Source organism: Protopterus annectens, chromosome 6.part0 (genome assembly GCF_019279795.1).
Source record: "Protopterus annectens isolate FY-2018-M chromosome 6.part0, PAN1.0, whole genome shotgun sequence".
Lineage (NCBI taxonomy): Eukaryota > Metazoa > Chordata > Ceratodontiformes > Protopteridae > Protopterus > Protopterus annectens.
This window is the reverse complement of record NC_056737.1, coordinates 205,411,488-205,427,541: the sequence shown is the minus strand read 5'-3', so window position 1 is coordinate 205,427,541 and position 16,054 is coordinate 205,411,488. Positions and strand designations below refer to the sequence as shown.

The 16,054-nt window shown below is 39.4% G+C and overlaps 1 protein-coding gene across 5 annotated transcripts in view; it reads right to left on the bottom strand.

Annotated features, from left to right (window-relative positions):
* The window catches only part of FUT8 (fucosyltransferase 8), a 2,643,272-nt gene that overhangs the window by 322,760 nt on the left and 2,304,458 nt on the right, over positions 1-16,054 (bottom strand). For all 5 annotated transcript variants that reach the window (XM_044073921.1, XM_044073918.1, XM_044073919.1 and 2 more), the window contains one exon: positions 3,150-3,396. In XM_044073921.1, the coding sequence (XP_043929856.1) occupies positions 3,150-3,396 (247 nt within the window). The remainder of the gene's footprint in view (positions 1-3,149; positions 3,397-16,054) is intronic.

Sequence of the window (16,054 nt, the reverse complement as noted above, 5' to 3'; positions counted from 1 at the left end):
CCAACATGCTCGCACAAAGGTTCCTGGACTTTGTTAACACTAATGCCCTGGAATAAATAGTATGCAACCCCACAAGGGGCTCAAATATTCTCGCTCTGGTACTCACCAACATGGCTGACTGTTGTACCACCACAAGTATACTACCCTCACTGGACAAATCTGATCACAAATCAGTCACATTTGAAGTAGCGATGACACCTGATCCCCTCTTAGGTGAAATCAGGCTAAAAAATTTCACCAAAGCTAATTATACCCTCCTAAGGGTGGCATAAATAATTTCCAAGCTCCTGTTCCCACAGATGGCATTGACAGCTTTACTAAGGTACATACAAACGCCCTGTACAAACACTTATACAAATGTATTGACACAGCTGTACCTGACAGGATCAAAACAAGATCCTCAAGAAAAAACAAGCCTCCCTGGTGGACATCTAGCATTAACAAGTTATACAACAAGAGGAAAAAGTTGCTGTCTAAGAATAAAAAAAAAGAGAGGTCCCAGCAATGGAAGAACACCCTCCTCTGCTTGACAAAACAAATAAGACAACTTGTAAAATCCTCTAAGGGCAACTTCGAGAAAAAAATAGCAACCATAGCTAAAGATAACCATAAGGTATTCTTCAGCTATATCCATAACCTAAAAGGTAGGACCCATACATGTGCTGAACTAGCTGTGTATGGCATCACACACACACACACACACACACACACACACTGATCCTGCTAAAATAGCTAACCTATTAGTTGACAGGTTTGGCGAAAATTTCACTCCCTTGTCCCCTCCAAACATTCCAAAAAGCATTCTCTCCATCTCCCCCACCTTGCATCTCCAAAGAGCAAGTCACTAATGCTCTTTCCAAGGCCAAGAACACAGCCTCTATGGGACCGGATGGCATCCCAGGTTGCATTTTAAATGGCTTAAAACATGAGTTAGCAATTCCATTAGGTACTCTGTTCAACCACAGCCTGAATACTGGTTTTGTCCCTGTTGAATGGAAACAGCAACAGTCATCCCTCTTCATAAACAGGGTACAGTAACAGACCCTGGATACTACAAACCCTAAGGATAGCCAGCCTCATCTGTAAGGCCATAGAACGAATCATCATGGACCTTATAAATAAGGATATAGGTGATCTCCAAACCCTTATTCTGACACAGTTTAGTTTTGTAAACGGCAGGACAGGCCTGTTAAACCTGGTGGTCTTCTTCGAAAACATCACCAGAGCCACAGATGAAGGCAAATCTGTGCATACAGCCGACCTTGACCTAGCAAACACCTTTGACACAATCCCACATTCGGGCATCACTGATAAACTATCCCACTTGAATATAAACTCTTATGTCATCAGGTGGGTTGGTAACTGGCTCAAAAACAGATCACACTCATTCAAAACTGGGGACTTTACTTAAACCCGCTGTTACCAGTGGGGCTCTCCAAGGGGTCAGTGCTGGGCTCCCTATTATGTGGAATATACTTCTCAGAAGTTCAGGCTAAAACAGAGGGGCTGTGGCTGACTAAGTTTTCTGACGACTGCAAATTAGAAGCAATCACTGAATCCCCAAACAATGTCATTATAGTTTAAGAGGGACTTACACAAGCCAGTGATTGGTGCCAAAGTCATGGACTCAAATTCAATGTAAAAACATGCATCATCATCCCCTTCAGTAAAAGCGATATCCCTGCAGACTATCATATAACTAATAATACCCTAAGTAACAACTCAGTAGTGAGAGACTTGGGAACGCAAGTTGACTGTAGCCTAAACTTTGACCACCATTTTCTACTGTGGTAAGGAAGGCATTCTATGTCATGCACCTCATTAGCAACAGCACTGCCTAAAGAGCGAAAGAGGTCACATCACCCCTGTATTCGAACCTCAACAGGCCAAAAACTGAATACAATTCTCCCTTTGGTATGTACCTTACCAGCCACCTGCAGCAACTTGAGAGACTTCAGAGATTTCTAACCAAGAAAAAATCAGGATCTCCAACACGTCATACACTGACAGACTGAAGTCACTGTCACTGTACTCAGCAGCATACAGACTACTTACAGGAGACATGTGCCTGGCCTACACAGCAATCTCGGATCCAAACCTAACAGAAATGCTGCACATCTGCAAGTCAAATTGGACATGGCCACCCACTCCAGGGACCTTAACTTGGCCTGTGACATAAATAGGACGTGATGGAGAGACAGCTATGTCTCTCAGAGGCTGCCACTCCTCTGGAATAGTTTACCCAGTTCACATCAAACAAAGCCCCTCTATGACCTTGTTTAAGCATAGCCTGAATGACTGGATGGGAAACTGTTAATTCCTGCCAGGATTTCACCTATGACCCTCCTAAATATGAGCTGTCATTGCTAAGATCTCGAGTTTAAGCAAGATCCTTTATATAGGGTTTCTCTAGTATTATACTAGGTACACACTGCTAGGCTTATAAAGACCTTCAGGTCAATAGCGGAGTAACCACCTATGAACCTATATAAACTGGACCTGCTGGACAGACAGGTATGTATCCCAGAGACTACCCCTTCGCTGGAACAGGCTCACCATCCATGTGAAGCAGAGTTTCTCCCAACCCAATTCAAGTATAACTTGGACAACTGGATGGGGAATAGGAGAGTCATACCTGGTTTGGGACCTATGTTTCTGATGGACACAGGCAGCCTGTAAATGGTTCATTTCCCTGGCCCCTGTTTGTAAATGTTTCATCTACCAAATCCTGATTACACTTATCAAGGACACCACAACTTATCAGAGATTTGGGATGCATAGCTAGGCTTAAAAAGGTCACTGTGGTCATTAGCTTAGTAAATGCATTTGAACTTATAAGCAGTCTGATGATGTGCTTTAGCAACTATTAATGCTCAGGAGATGCCCTGCACAAACTGAAATATTATTCTAGTTGCCCTACATGAAATAGACATAAATGCACAAATACATCTTTTGGACATGCTTAATGTGAAACACTTCAACTTGTGTTGTTTTTCAATGAATACAAATATGAAGCAGAAGGATCACATCATTTATTTTTTGCATGCTCACTTAAGAGGCTTTTTCAATGCAACTAGCAGAAATAGACACATTTTTTTTCATACAGTACATTATGTTTCAAGGCTTGCAGCAATATTCAGAATAGTTACCCTATAACTGGATGCTTGAATCCAAGTTTTCTTGTTGCTTCTTCAATCTCTTTTTCAAGCCAAGGTTGTGGCCGATTCAGGTATTTAACAAACTGTGAAACCCACCATACAGATGGATCCCCATGGAGACGAAGCAGCCTATCAGAAAGATCTTCTGGTATAGCCAATGGCAGGTAAGGGGGACGAGGATGCAGGCTATCCACAATAGGAAGTTCTATAACTTGAACATTTTTGTCATTTGCTTCACCTGCAAAATACAAAATCACATTGATCATGCATATTATATATAAGCAGCTGCTTGTTTCTAATGAATAAACTACATACCTGAACAGCAAACAACCAAATTATAGATAAAAGCAATCTTCCAAGACTTCACATTTTCATGTACTACCTACCATGTACCAATTAAAATGCTTGCTTATAAACGCAATGCCTCCTTCCCTAGAAGTATGAAAAATAACCAACAATATGAAAGTAGCTCTGTAATTTTTAGATTAGATCCCTCATGACAAATGAGACTCAAAATATTTTGACTACTTTCAACTAAAAACTTGTCATATGCTTTCATTTTGATTTCATGTTCCAGTTTCAGTCATGTTTAACAGCCTCCGAACAAAGATAGTGTATAGCACTCCAATAACCAATAATCCACCAATGAATGCTAATAAAGCCGCAGAAAGTCTTCGGATATGATTATACCCAATTTATTGAAATCGAAAAACACATTAACGCAATTGACATTGACCAAAACAATACGCGTTTTCGTCCCTCTCTATCAGGACTTCATCAGACAAATTCATAAATAACTCTTAACTAATTAAATACTTTAATCATGACCTTGTTATCCAATGAAAACAGTGAAAACCATTTCAAATGAACCAATCCTTTCCATCTATTGTGTCATTAATATTAAAAACACTGATACATATTCATGAATATCAGATTGAAACATCTGATAAGTATTCCTGCCTTTCTCCTGTTTCTCTCTAATTTTATTTAAAGAACATATATAAAACTTCTACCTTTTAAAAACAATCCCTGTGTTTTATTTAAAAAAATACCCCGTCATATTTAATATGTTAAGCTATTAAAGTTTTTAAATAATTCTATTTGTTGTTACGTGGATCTGTGTTCCATGAAACTCTTTCAATAAATCTTAAGGAACTCCCTCTACTGTGTGAAACCTGCAATGAGAAGCCTATATTCACATCTAAAAAATCTTTATAGTAAATTCCTATAAATATTTTCTTGACCATTTAATTTATATAAAAGGATTAATAAATATATTAATTTTTACAAAATAATGACAATCAATTACGTACAAATATGTAAATAAATAAAAATATTAAAATATTAAAATAGTACTGATTTTATGTACCCTGTCCCTCCAAGACCTTAATAAATACAACTTCCGATCATGTCTCATATTTGGTTGGCTTTTAATTTTAGTAATGGTCTTATAGAAAGCATTTCATTAAGACCAGGTTTCCTACTTGTGTCCAGCCTAACCTGCCACCATAATTCCCTATTCTCTAAAATATCTTCCCAAGGACCACCTCTTATATCTCGTTTGACCTGTTCTAATACAAAAAATGAATACTTAGCTTCCTTACAATCTTTAAAATGCTTATATAGTGCATTTGTCTCCTTAGCTCTACTAATGTCATACATATGTTCATAAATTCGTTTTTTCAGGGACCTCTCAGTTTTGCCTATATAAAATGAATGACATTTCTGGCAAATTACTAGATACACCACTCCTTGAGTGTCACAATTATAGTATTATTTACTTCCCATTTTACTTTTCCTACTTTCAATGTATACTTCTTCCTTATTCATGATATAGGGGCATTGTTGGCATCTTCCACATTTGAAGGTGCCCTTCCTTCTGTAACTCGTCTCTTTCTTTTTTATTCCTTTTCTTTCAATCATGTTACGTATACATGGTGGGTTTCTATATATAACTTGTGGTCTCATATTTTTGATTTCTTCCATGTCTGTGAAAGATAGAAATTTTTCCCATTCCCTAAATATTATACCTTTTGTATTTTTATTGGTGGAATTAAATTCCACAACTAATCTTTTTTGTGTTGTTTCTTCATTTTTGTTAACATTTTTCTTTTCTTCCTCCAAATTCCTACTTTCCATTAACCCTTTAATAGGTTGAAATCTATCTTTCCTACCTATTTCTACTTCTTTCCTAATGTCTTCAATAAATTTTTTAGGATAACCCCTTTCTAAAAATATAGTTTTCAATTTATCACATTCTTGTTTAGAATCTATGTCTCTACTTGTCATCCTAGAACCCCTCACAAACTGTCCTTTGACTATATTTTTCTTACAGTGTGAGGGGTGGGAACTATTTTAGTGCAGATAGGAGTTACAATATGTAACTTTTCTAAAGACTCTAGTTTCAAATTTATGATCTAACTTGATTACCTCCACATCCAAGTAGTTTAAAGTATCTGGATTTATGACATATGTAAATTTCAAACAACTTGTAGTCGAACTAATATATTCAAAAAATTCCAAGAATTTTTGTCTTCCTCCAGTCCAAAAAATCACTATGTCATCTAGGAATCTATGGTACAATATCCAAAACTTCTTAAAACTTGAATTCATAACAAATTTATCTTCCCATTTCGAGAGGACTATGTTTGCATATGTAGGAGCACACACTGCTCCCATGGACACCCCACTTGTCTGTTGATAGTATTCACCATCAAATGTTAAGAAATTATATTTCAAAATGGTGTCCATGAGACTGTGGCTACCTTCTCTTCATGTGTCATCATTTGATCTAGAAAGACACTTTCCTCAAAATAGTCCATCCCTTCCTTGTAAGGGATACTGGAAAAGAGATCAATAATGTCGATTGTAATAAACATTAGATCATCTTTATACACTTCGGGTGTGAGTTCCCTCAAAAAATCCCATGAGTCCTTTAATATTACTTTATTATTTACCCATATATGCTTTGCTTTTTGATCTACATACTTAGCTAGGGGTACTGTCTTAGCCCCTTCTGCTGTCACTATGGGTCTAGGGGGGGGGGGGGGTCTTCCTGATTCTTATGAATTTTGGGTATACCAAAAATGGTTGCTACCCTGGGATGTTTTACTTCAAAGTATCTATATGTCTTATTGTCAATTACCTCCTCTATTAACAAATCCTGTAGCACCAGGTCTATTTTTTTATGTGCTATTTCCATTTCATTCTTGGACACTACCCTATATTTATTTTCATCTCTCAAAATAGAGTTCATTTTAGCTTCATATAATATTTTATCCATGATCACGATTCCCCCTCCCTTATCAGGTTTCATTATTCTCACTCCCTGATTAATTGTTAATTCGTTCAACACTTCCCTCTCTTTTTCCTTTAAATTATTCTTATAGTTGTATCTATTACTATCCTCTGTTTTTCTAATTTCTTTTTCTATTACATTTTCCAGGTTCTTGAGTTGTGGTATTAAGGGTGGGTTGTATATAGAATTCCTAACTAACCCTACCCCCTCAATATTGTTTCTTTTGAACCCGTCTCTTGTAGCCAAAATTGTTAAGTTAACCTTCCTAATGAATAGTTTTACATCCAATATCGTTCCTGTCACATCTCCTTTTTTGACTGGGATATATTTTAAACCTTTACTCAAAAGGTTGAAATGGTCCTTAGTCAATGACATGTCACTAAAGTTGTAAATAGAAAAACCTCTATGTGCTTTTACCCTTCTCATTGATTATATCTTGTGAATCATTCAAGTTCGTCCTGGGGATAGGGATACAACTTAGTATCTTCCCCTCCCCCTTCTCCCCCCTCTCACTTGAAAATTTCCTCTCCTGTACTGAGGTGGTTGATAGTCTTCTACCTTGTCCTCCAAAGGTGGAAATTCTACATCATACATTTCTGTTCCGCCCCACCCCTCTTCCATATCCTTCCTTCTATTATTCTTTTTATAAAATATTCTGTTTTCTATCTTATTAATGACATGTGCAGGTTTAGGGTAACTAATGTTGTTACTATATTCCTTAATATCTCTGTTGAGTTTCCCCATCTTACGCTGTACAATAGTCTCACATTTCAAATCAATATCTCTTCTTAATTTGAAATATTTTTCTTTTTCTTCTACAATGCTAAATAATAAATAATTTTTAATACACAAGTCTAATTCATTAATTTCTCTTCCCAGTATTTCTTATCTCCTTTCATTGTCTTCTATAATCAACTGGACTATCTCCAGTCCACATTTATTAAATGCTTTCACCAAACTTTCATGGAACAACGATCCAATCTCTACATTATTGGGGTATTTGTAAACCCTAAGCCCCTTAGGGACTATTTCTTTACACAAACATTCATTAAGGTATGCATTTTCTATACTGAGCATTCTATATTGTGTCATCAATTTGTGCAGTTTATTTAATTTAACTGTATAAGAATTACCATTGACACAACTTTTGTAAAAATGTTGATTGTCCCCTTTGAATAAATATTCTTTTTTTAACCACTCTGTTGTGGTTTGAAAGTCCAAAACAACAGTACCTTTGGGTGCTAGTGATGTTTTCGGTCTAGCCCCTTGTTGATTAAATGTTCCTTCAGTCGCTTCCGTTCTTCCTGCCCCCATGTCAAAAATCCTTGGCGTTTTCATAGGGTTGAAATTAGTTCCTTCAATTTCACAAGGGTCGCTGGCTGCATCTTCTCCGCCAATAAGCTCCCTCTTTCTTTTTGAAGTTTGTCCTAGAAACCCTTCGGTTAAACTTCCGTTGACATTAGTCGTCGTCTTGGTAGGAAGTAAACTGTGGCAAAGAGGAGTAAGCAAGTCAATAAGCTCGGTGAGCTGGCCAATTAACTTGCGCGTCTGGCCAACTTCCTCCTGCCCTTCCGGATTCAAAGTTCTGTGCTCACGAACACAGTCAATATGCGACTCGACACCACTACCAAACTGTAACCAGAACTCCGAACAAAGATAGTGTACAGCACTCCAATAACCAATAATCCACCAATGAATGCTAATAAAGCTGCAGAAAGTCTTCGGATATGATTATACCCAATTTATTGAAATCAAAAAACACATTAACTCAATTGACATTGACCAAAACAATACGCGTTTTCGTCCCTCTCTATCAGGACTTCATGAGACAAATTCATAAATAACTCTTAACTATTTAAATACTTTAATCATGACCTTGTTATCCAATGAAAACAGTTAAAACCATTTCAAATGAACCAATCCTTTCCATCTATTGTGTCATTAATATTAAAAACACTGATACATAGTCATGAATATTAGATTGAAACATCTAATGACACAATAGATGGAAACGATTGGTTCATTTGAAATGGTTTTAACTGTTTTCATTGGATAACAAGGTCATGATTAAAGTATTTAAATAGTTAAGAGTTATTTATGAATTTGTCTGATGAAGTCCTGATAGAGAGGGACGAAAACGCGTATTGTTTTGGTCAATGTCAATTGCGTTAATGTGTTTTTCGATTTCAATAAATTGGGTATAATCATATCCGAAGACTTTCTGAGGCTTTATTAGCATTCATTGGTGGATTAATGTTTAAGAGCCTGTCAAGTCATACCACAAATCATATACAATTCTTATCCACCCAAACAGTAAACGTATGCATTACATACACAAACACTGATATATGTGTATGTGTGGATGTGGGTGTGTATAATACATACAAAAATTGTAGTTACTACTGCTGTTATGGTCTGTGTCACGGCTGAAAAGGTTATACACGTCACCCACGAGTTTGAATTTTACCCACATCTGTGCATTAGAAAGGCAAACATTCTCTCTATTTGCTCTTCTGGTTTGAAGTATAAAGTGATGTATCAAAATTTTTCAAATTAGTATTCCAAAATATTCCTGTTAATGCACTGTCACTGCTCAAGTGCAAAAATTCATGGAAAAGAAAGCACGGAAATCAGCTCAATCTTTTTTTTTATAAAGTCCACCAGTACTTTTTTTTATCGGATTAGTTAACTTACTTTTGAAAACAAGAATGGTTTTTGCAGCTAATCATATACCAGTTCATAAAAGACCCTTGAGCACATGGACAACTACATGTAAAGCAGCTATGTAAAACATGACTCATTAGTAATACAGGCCTGAAAACAGAACTGATAACCATAAGAAAAACGTAACAGTAATAAAACTGGGGTTCACTCATTGTTTAAAGTGTTCTGAGGTTTACGCAACCAATAGTCTATGCAAGCAGGATGCTTGTGAAATTTACTGAGGTCTGACTAGTTTTTGCTTTCATAGTGAATATCAAATGCTCTGTCCAGAAATGAGAAAATCATCAATAACATGCACGCACATATACTATCTAGTACCCTTATACAATGTCCTTTTTCATGTTTTATAACAGAGTTGCAGATGATGTGCAGCACATAATGCTGTTTATATATTATTTCCATTTCTAGACAGTCTTTTTAAGTTAAAGCAAAGTTGAATAAAAATTGTGCCTTGGTGATTTAGTGATGCTTAACACCTGCTAATTTACGTCAGTTCATGTAAAATATGGCATTAAACGATGCAGTTCAAAGGTGACTTACAAAAATACTAACTAGGTTTAAACTCTTACAGTGATGGTCACCTACTTGTGTAGACAATTCCAGTTGAAACAGTTTTAAGAAATGTGCTTCCGTGTAGAATTACATTAAGTACAGGTTAATTTATCAGATTTAAAATTATGGTAAAATCAAACTGGATTGGAAAAGTCTTAAAACTGTATTTAGCTGTTCATTCTACAATTTCTTGCTTAAATTCACACCAGAATCATGGAGGAGATAAAAATTATCCTGGTACTTAATTGGGGCAAGGGATAAAAGTTTCTACCGAATAGGGCACCAATGCATTTCTGGCGCGCACACACACACACACACACACACACACACACACACACACACACACACACACACAGATACAGACAGACAGACACAGACACCCATCTACCTATGGGCAATTTAGAGGATGTACAATTCACCTATGGCACATTTTTGAGAGTATGGGTGGAACCAGAGCACCCACACACAAGACACTACAGCTAAGAAAGTACAGTTTTGTACCTACCATAAATGTAGATGTTCGAGGATCCACATTGCTGCAGTCCTAACTATTGGGTAGTCCGCTGTCCAGTCGGCCCGAATACCAAAGTATATGGCTGACGTCGGTCAGGGCGCATTAGACTGGCGTCAGTACGTCAGGGTACTAATGCGCATGACCGACGTCATATCCTCAGTCTTTTCTTGCCCCAGATGTCAGAAGACCCTAAAAAGACAAGGCCCAATATACCTGCACCAAAAATATGTACAATATATACAAAATTACCAGCATATAACCTCACCTACACAACCACCCCTAAACACAGAGGGGAAGGAGGGAGGGTAAATTGGACTGCAGCAATGTGGATCCTCGAACATCTACATTTATGGTAGGTACAAAACTGTACTATGTTCTTCATTCCACATTGCTGCAGTCCTAACTATTGGGTAGAATCCCAAAGCAGAGGTAAGGGAGGCTGGCAAATCATAAAGAAGCAGGAGCTGACAACATGCCTTGCAAAATAGCTGTGGCAAAACCAGCCCTAGACTTAGAGTAGAGAGGAAGGTGATAATGCTTAGAGAAAGTATGCACTGAACTCCAAGTAGCTGCCTCCAAAATATCCTTAGTTGCCACCCCTTAGAAAAGCTGTTGAAGTGGCAGTAGCCCTAGTGGAATGAGGCCTAATCCCAGCTGGAATCTCCTTGCCATGATGGGAATAACAAAATGCAATGCAAAACCCAATCCACCTAGAAATAGTTTGTTTTGACACAGGCTTGCCCTGTGAACTCAAAGCAAAAGAAACAAACAACTGCTGAGACTGCCTAAAATCCTTAGTCCTGCTCAAATAATAACGCAATTGCCTGTGTACATCTAAAGTGTGCAAAATCTTTTCCCCTTTATTTTGGGGTCTGCATAAAAGTAGGCAAATGAATAGTTTGGTTTAAAGCCACACTAGAAACCACCTTAGGCATAAAGGAACGATTAGTGCGTAATGATACCCTATCCTTATGGAAAATCAAAAGGGCTCTACTGCCATAAGGGCCTGCAACTCAGACACCCTTCTTGCAGAAGTAATAGCCAACAGAAAAGCAGTCTTCCATGACAAGTATTTCAATTCAGCAGTAGCCGCAGGCTCAAAAGGTTGTAGATTAAGTTTTTCCAACACAAAATTGAGATCCCAAGCAGGAGTAGGAGCTCTACGTGGGGGTCTTATATTCTTTGCCCCTCTAAGAAACTGCTTGAACAAAGGATGCGAAAATAATGGTGGGTCACAATCATAGTGAGCTGAAATTGCTGCAGCATGAATCTTAATGGAAGAGAAGGACAAACCTTTGTCCAATAACTCAGTAAGATATTGAAGAGCCACACTCAAATTAGGCTCAGAAATCTCCAAATTCTTTGCTGTACTCCAAAATAAAAATCTCTTCCATTTTTCTGCGTACACTTTCCTTGTACTAGGTCTTCTAGCTTCCATAATCACATTTAAAACTTGTTGAGGAAGTTGAGACCTGCTGTGTTTCAACACAGAATATGCCAGGCTGTTAGATGAAGAGAGTGAAGCTTGACATTGAGCAGATGACCGTCCTTCTGAGATAACAGATGTGGAATCAAAGGTAAGGGCCATGGAGGCTTCCTTACCAGACTCCTTAGTAGTGGATACCAGTGTTGCCGAGGCCAATCTGGAGCTATTAAAATCATCCTTGGCTTGTCTTGTCTGACCTTTAAGAGCACCTTTGGAAGAAGAGGCAGAGGTGGAAAGGCATACACATGAAGATTTTTCCAACTGAAAGAAAGAGCATCCACTTTCCAAGCTGTGTGATGAAACCCCTTTGTGCAAAACTTTGGCAGCTGGTGGTTTAGTGGAGAAGCGAACAGATCTATGTCTGGAGTTCCCCATGACACTGTCAATTTCTGAAATACATGAAGATCCAGTTTCCACTCGTGGGGATCCATGATTTGTCTGCTTAACACATCTGCTAAGGAGTTCTGTGCTGTCGGCAGAAACCTTGCCTGAAGAGTTAGTTGCAAGCTGAGCGCAGTCTCCCATAAAATCATTGCTTGCCTGCTTAGAGGATAAGAATGTGTTCCCCCTTGTTTGTTGATGTACCACATGACAGTTGTGTTGTCTGTTAGAATCAACACCTGCCCTGGAAGAAGTAACTCCTTGAAAGCCATTAATGCAAACTGGACTGCTAACATCTCCTTCATGTTGATATGTAGATGGTGTAGTCTGGCAGGCCACTTGTCTTGTATCCACTTTCCATTTAGATGAGCTCCCCAAGCAATGTCCGAGGCATCTGTCGTTAAAATCTGACTCGCCTCTGGCCGGGTCACAGAGAGTCCCTTGTTTAGGTGACATTCCTGAGCCCACCACAAAAATTCTTTTTGAAGGCAATGTATTATTTGAATGACAGTGTCCAAATCCTGGCAGTGCTGTGTCCATACATTTTTGAGATACCATTGCAGCTTCCTCATATGCAGTTTGGCATTGGGAAGCACCAGAATACAAGATGCCATGAACCCTAATGCTTGAAGGACTGTCCTTGCAGTCAGCACGGACTGATGAGATAGTTGATGGAAGTAAAGGGATAGACTCTTTTGTTTGTCCGGGGTTAAAAAGGCCATCTGGGCTGCTGTATTCAGTCTCACACCCAGAAAGCACATGTCTTGAGAGGGTACTAGACTGGACTTTATTTCGTTCACAGAATACCCTAGGCATCTTAGCACTGCTATAACATATTCCAGATGCTGTAGAAGGTCTTTCTTTTCTTGAGCCAGAATCAGGCAGTCGTCCAAGTAAGGATAGATTTGAATTCCTTTTAGCCTGAAGTAAGCTATCACTGGAGCCAGAACCTTTGTGAATACTCTGGGCGCAGTAGATAAGCCAAAGGGCAATGCAGAGAACTGATAATGAGAATTTCCAGCTCGAAAACGCAGATACTTCCTGCAACTCAGTCTTATAGGCACATGAAGGTAAGCTTCCTTGAGATCTAAAGTTACCATCCAGTGATCTTTGCCCAGCAGAGGTAAAAGCTGTTGTAACGTCAACATCTTGAACTTGGGAATGTCCAGATAAGTGTTGAGGATAGATAAATCCAAAATTGGTCTCCACGTGTTCCCCTTCTTTGGTACTAGGAACAGGCGAGAATAAAATCCTAGGCCCCTTTCTGATACAGGGACTGGCTGAATGGCCCCTATTTGGAGTAACAGAGAAATTTGCTTGTGAACCTCTTTCCTTTGTGGAGGAGGAACGTCTGGCATGCCTTTGAAAGGGGGCAATGTATGGAAATAAAACCTGTAACCGTGGTGAATGATATCCAACACCCATTTGTCTTGAGTAATTAAATCCCAATTTTCTTTGAAAAGAGACAGTCTTCCTCCCAAAGGAGCTGCCAGGCGAGAATCTACTGGCAGCTGAAAAGGCAGGTCATTGGGTCTGTTTACGAAAGGACTGACCCCTGCCCTCACCAGAAGTCTGAGGAGGTGAACTCCGTGTTCTAGGCCTAAAAGCACCTTGAGCTCTGCCCCTACCACGTCTAGACCTACCCCTAGACTGGGAATCATAAGCAGGATATGTCCATCCCTTAGTAGGCCAATTTCTACTAAACTTGGTGGCTGCACCTGCAAAAATCTTTAACAGTTTGCATAGACTTAGCTTTGTCCTCCATTTTCTTTAAAACTGCTTCCACAGGCGAACCAAACAACACATCAGACTGTAAAGGAGCATCCAAAATCCTTGTCTTAACATGCTCAGCTAAATTCTGATCCCTCAACCAGGCATGCCTGCGAAGAACAGAACTAGTGGCAGCCACCCTCGAGGAGGCCTGTACAGCATCAAAACCACATTGCAAAGAATGCTTACCCACTTGTTCAGACACATGAACTAAATCCAGCAACTCTTTACACTCAATACCTTCCGCCAAAGCATCCACCTTAGATTTCAATTGTGAAAGGAGATAATTTTGATATTTTAGCATGTGAAACTGACAATTCAACGCCCTCATGGCTAAAGTGGAAGAAGTATACACTTTCTTTCCCCACCTATCCAAAGCCCTTGCCTCTTTATCAGTGGGAACAGGGTTTTTAACAACAGAGGCCTTAACACCTTTAGGTCCCTGAGAAACAGTTTCCGGGTCTGCCCTAGGACTCTTAAAAGATACTTATGAGCTTCAGGCACCCTATAGTACCTATCAGGTTTAACAGGAGCAGGAGGCAAAGAATCAGGGTTCAGGGAAGCCTCTGCAAAAACATCTTCCACCACATTTAACACAGGAGGTATAGCTAAGGGCCTATGCTGGGGTAAAAACAAGAATTCCCTAAGCCTTTTCCTGGAATCAGAGTAATCTTGGCCTTCCCATTTAAAGTGCTCCCTCATGGAATGCAGAGTCTCTGAAAATGAGAAATCCTCAGGAGGAGAAGCTGTAGGAGTGGAATCATCCATATCAGAATCAGAATAAGGAGGATACTCCTGCAAGTCTTCAGCCGAAGACTCAGAAGCCTCCGAACATTGCTCAAAACTCTCAAACTCAGGTTCCACCCTAGGCCTCTTATCAGGAGGGGGCATAGAACCTCTAATCATAGTAATCAAATCTTCTGCCATTTTAAGCATATGTTTCTTAGGCACAGAACCTGAAGTGCTAGGAGAAGCCCCCACTGAAGCTAAATTTGGCCTACCTCTCAAAGAAGTTTTGGAAACAGAAGGAGAGGCTCTAATTACCTTGGGAAGAGAGGGAAGAACAGTTACCTGAGAAGCCCCCTCAGCCTGGCCTACCTCCTGAGAAGGCACATCCTGTAACAGTAAAGTCTCTGCCTTAGACTCCAAGGAAACTCCTGGCAAAACCTCTGGCTCCACTGAGCCTTCTAAAGAACCGACGTCCGGGACTGCCGGTTCATCAACCCTAGGCTTCGCTGTTTTGTCCTTGCGCTTTTTGCACGAAGCGGGCGTCGGAGCATCCGACGACATTTTATAATTACAACGCTTCCCAAACACTAACCTGGCACAGTCTAACCTTCTCTTAATAGTGCGTTTGTTAAATCTAGCACAAGAGCGGCATCCAACAACGTCGTGCTCAGGCCCTAAACAAGGTATACACAAGGTATGGTAATCCCTATGAGGTATCTGTTTCCCACAAGAAATACAGTTATTCACTTTTTCTGACATCCGGTTAAATACTGAGGCAAGAAAAAACCAAAATGTTCCCCAACGGGGTACTTAGCCAACTTTGATTCGGTCTGAAACTCCGACTTCAGAAAATTTCAGAACGCCAACCTGCACTCGCAAAACTGCTTCTGCATCGGACCATGCGGCAAAAAAGACTGAGGATATGACGTCGGTCATGCGCATTAGTACCCTGACGTACTGACGTCAGTCTAATGCGCCCTGACCGACGTCAGCCATATACTTTGGTATTCGGGCCGACTGGACAGCGGACTACCCAATAGTTAGGACTGCAGCAATGTGGAATGAAGAACATCCAACAACACTAATTAATGTACTGCTCCATCTTCACTGACACTATTAATGAATATTATCTTCATTCAAAGATATTCGTTATAATTAATCAAGCTCATCTTGGAATGGCCTGTTCCCCTTGTACCCCCCACAAAATATTTATTAACTGAAAAATAATTAATTAATATCTTCCTGAACCACTACTTTCGTCTTTTATTATTGAAATCTAGCAAATCAGATAAATGTCAGCTAGAAAAACCTTGTCAGACAAGTGATGACAGTGAACGTCTGCAGTTCAGGCTGTGTGTTCGATTCAGCACTGGAAATGATTTGCGATCTTTTGCATATGAACTGTGACAGCACTGTAAGCTGTGGAAGGCTACTGCAAGCAT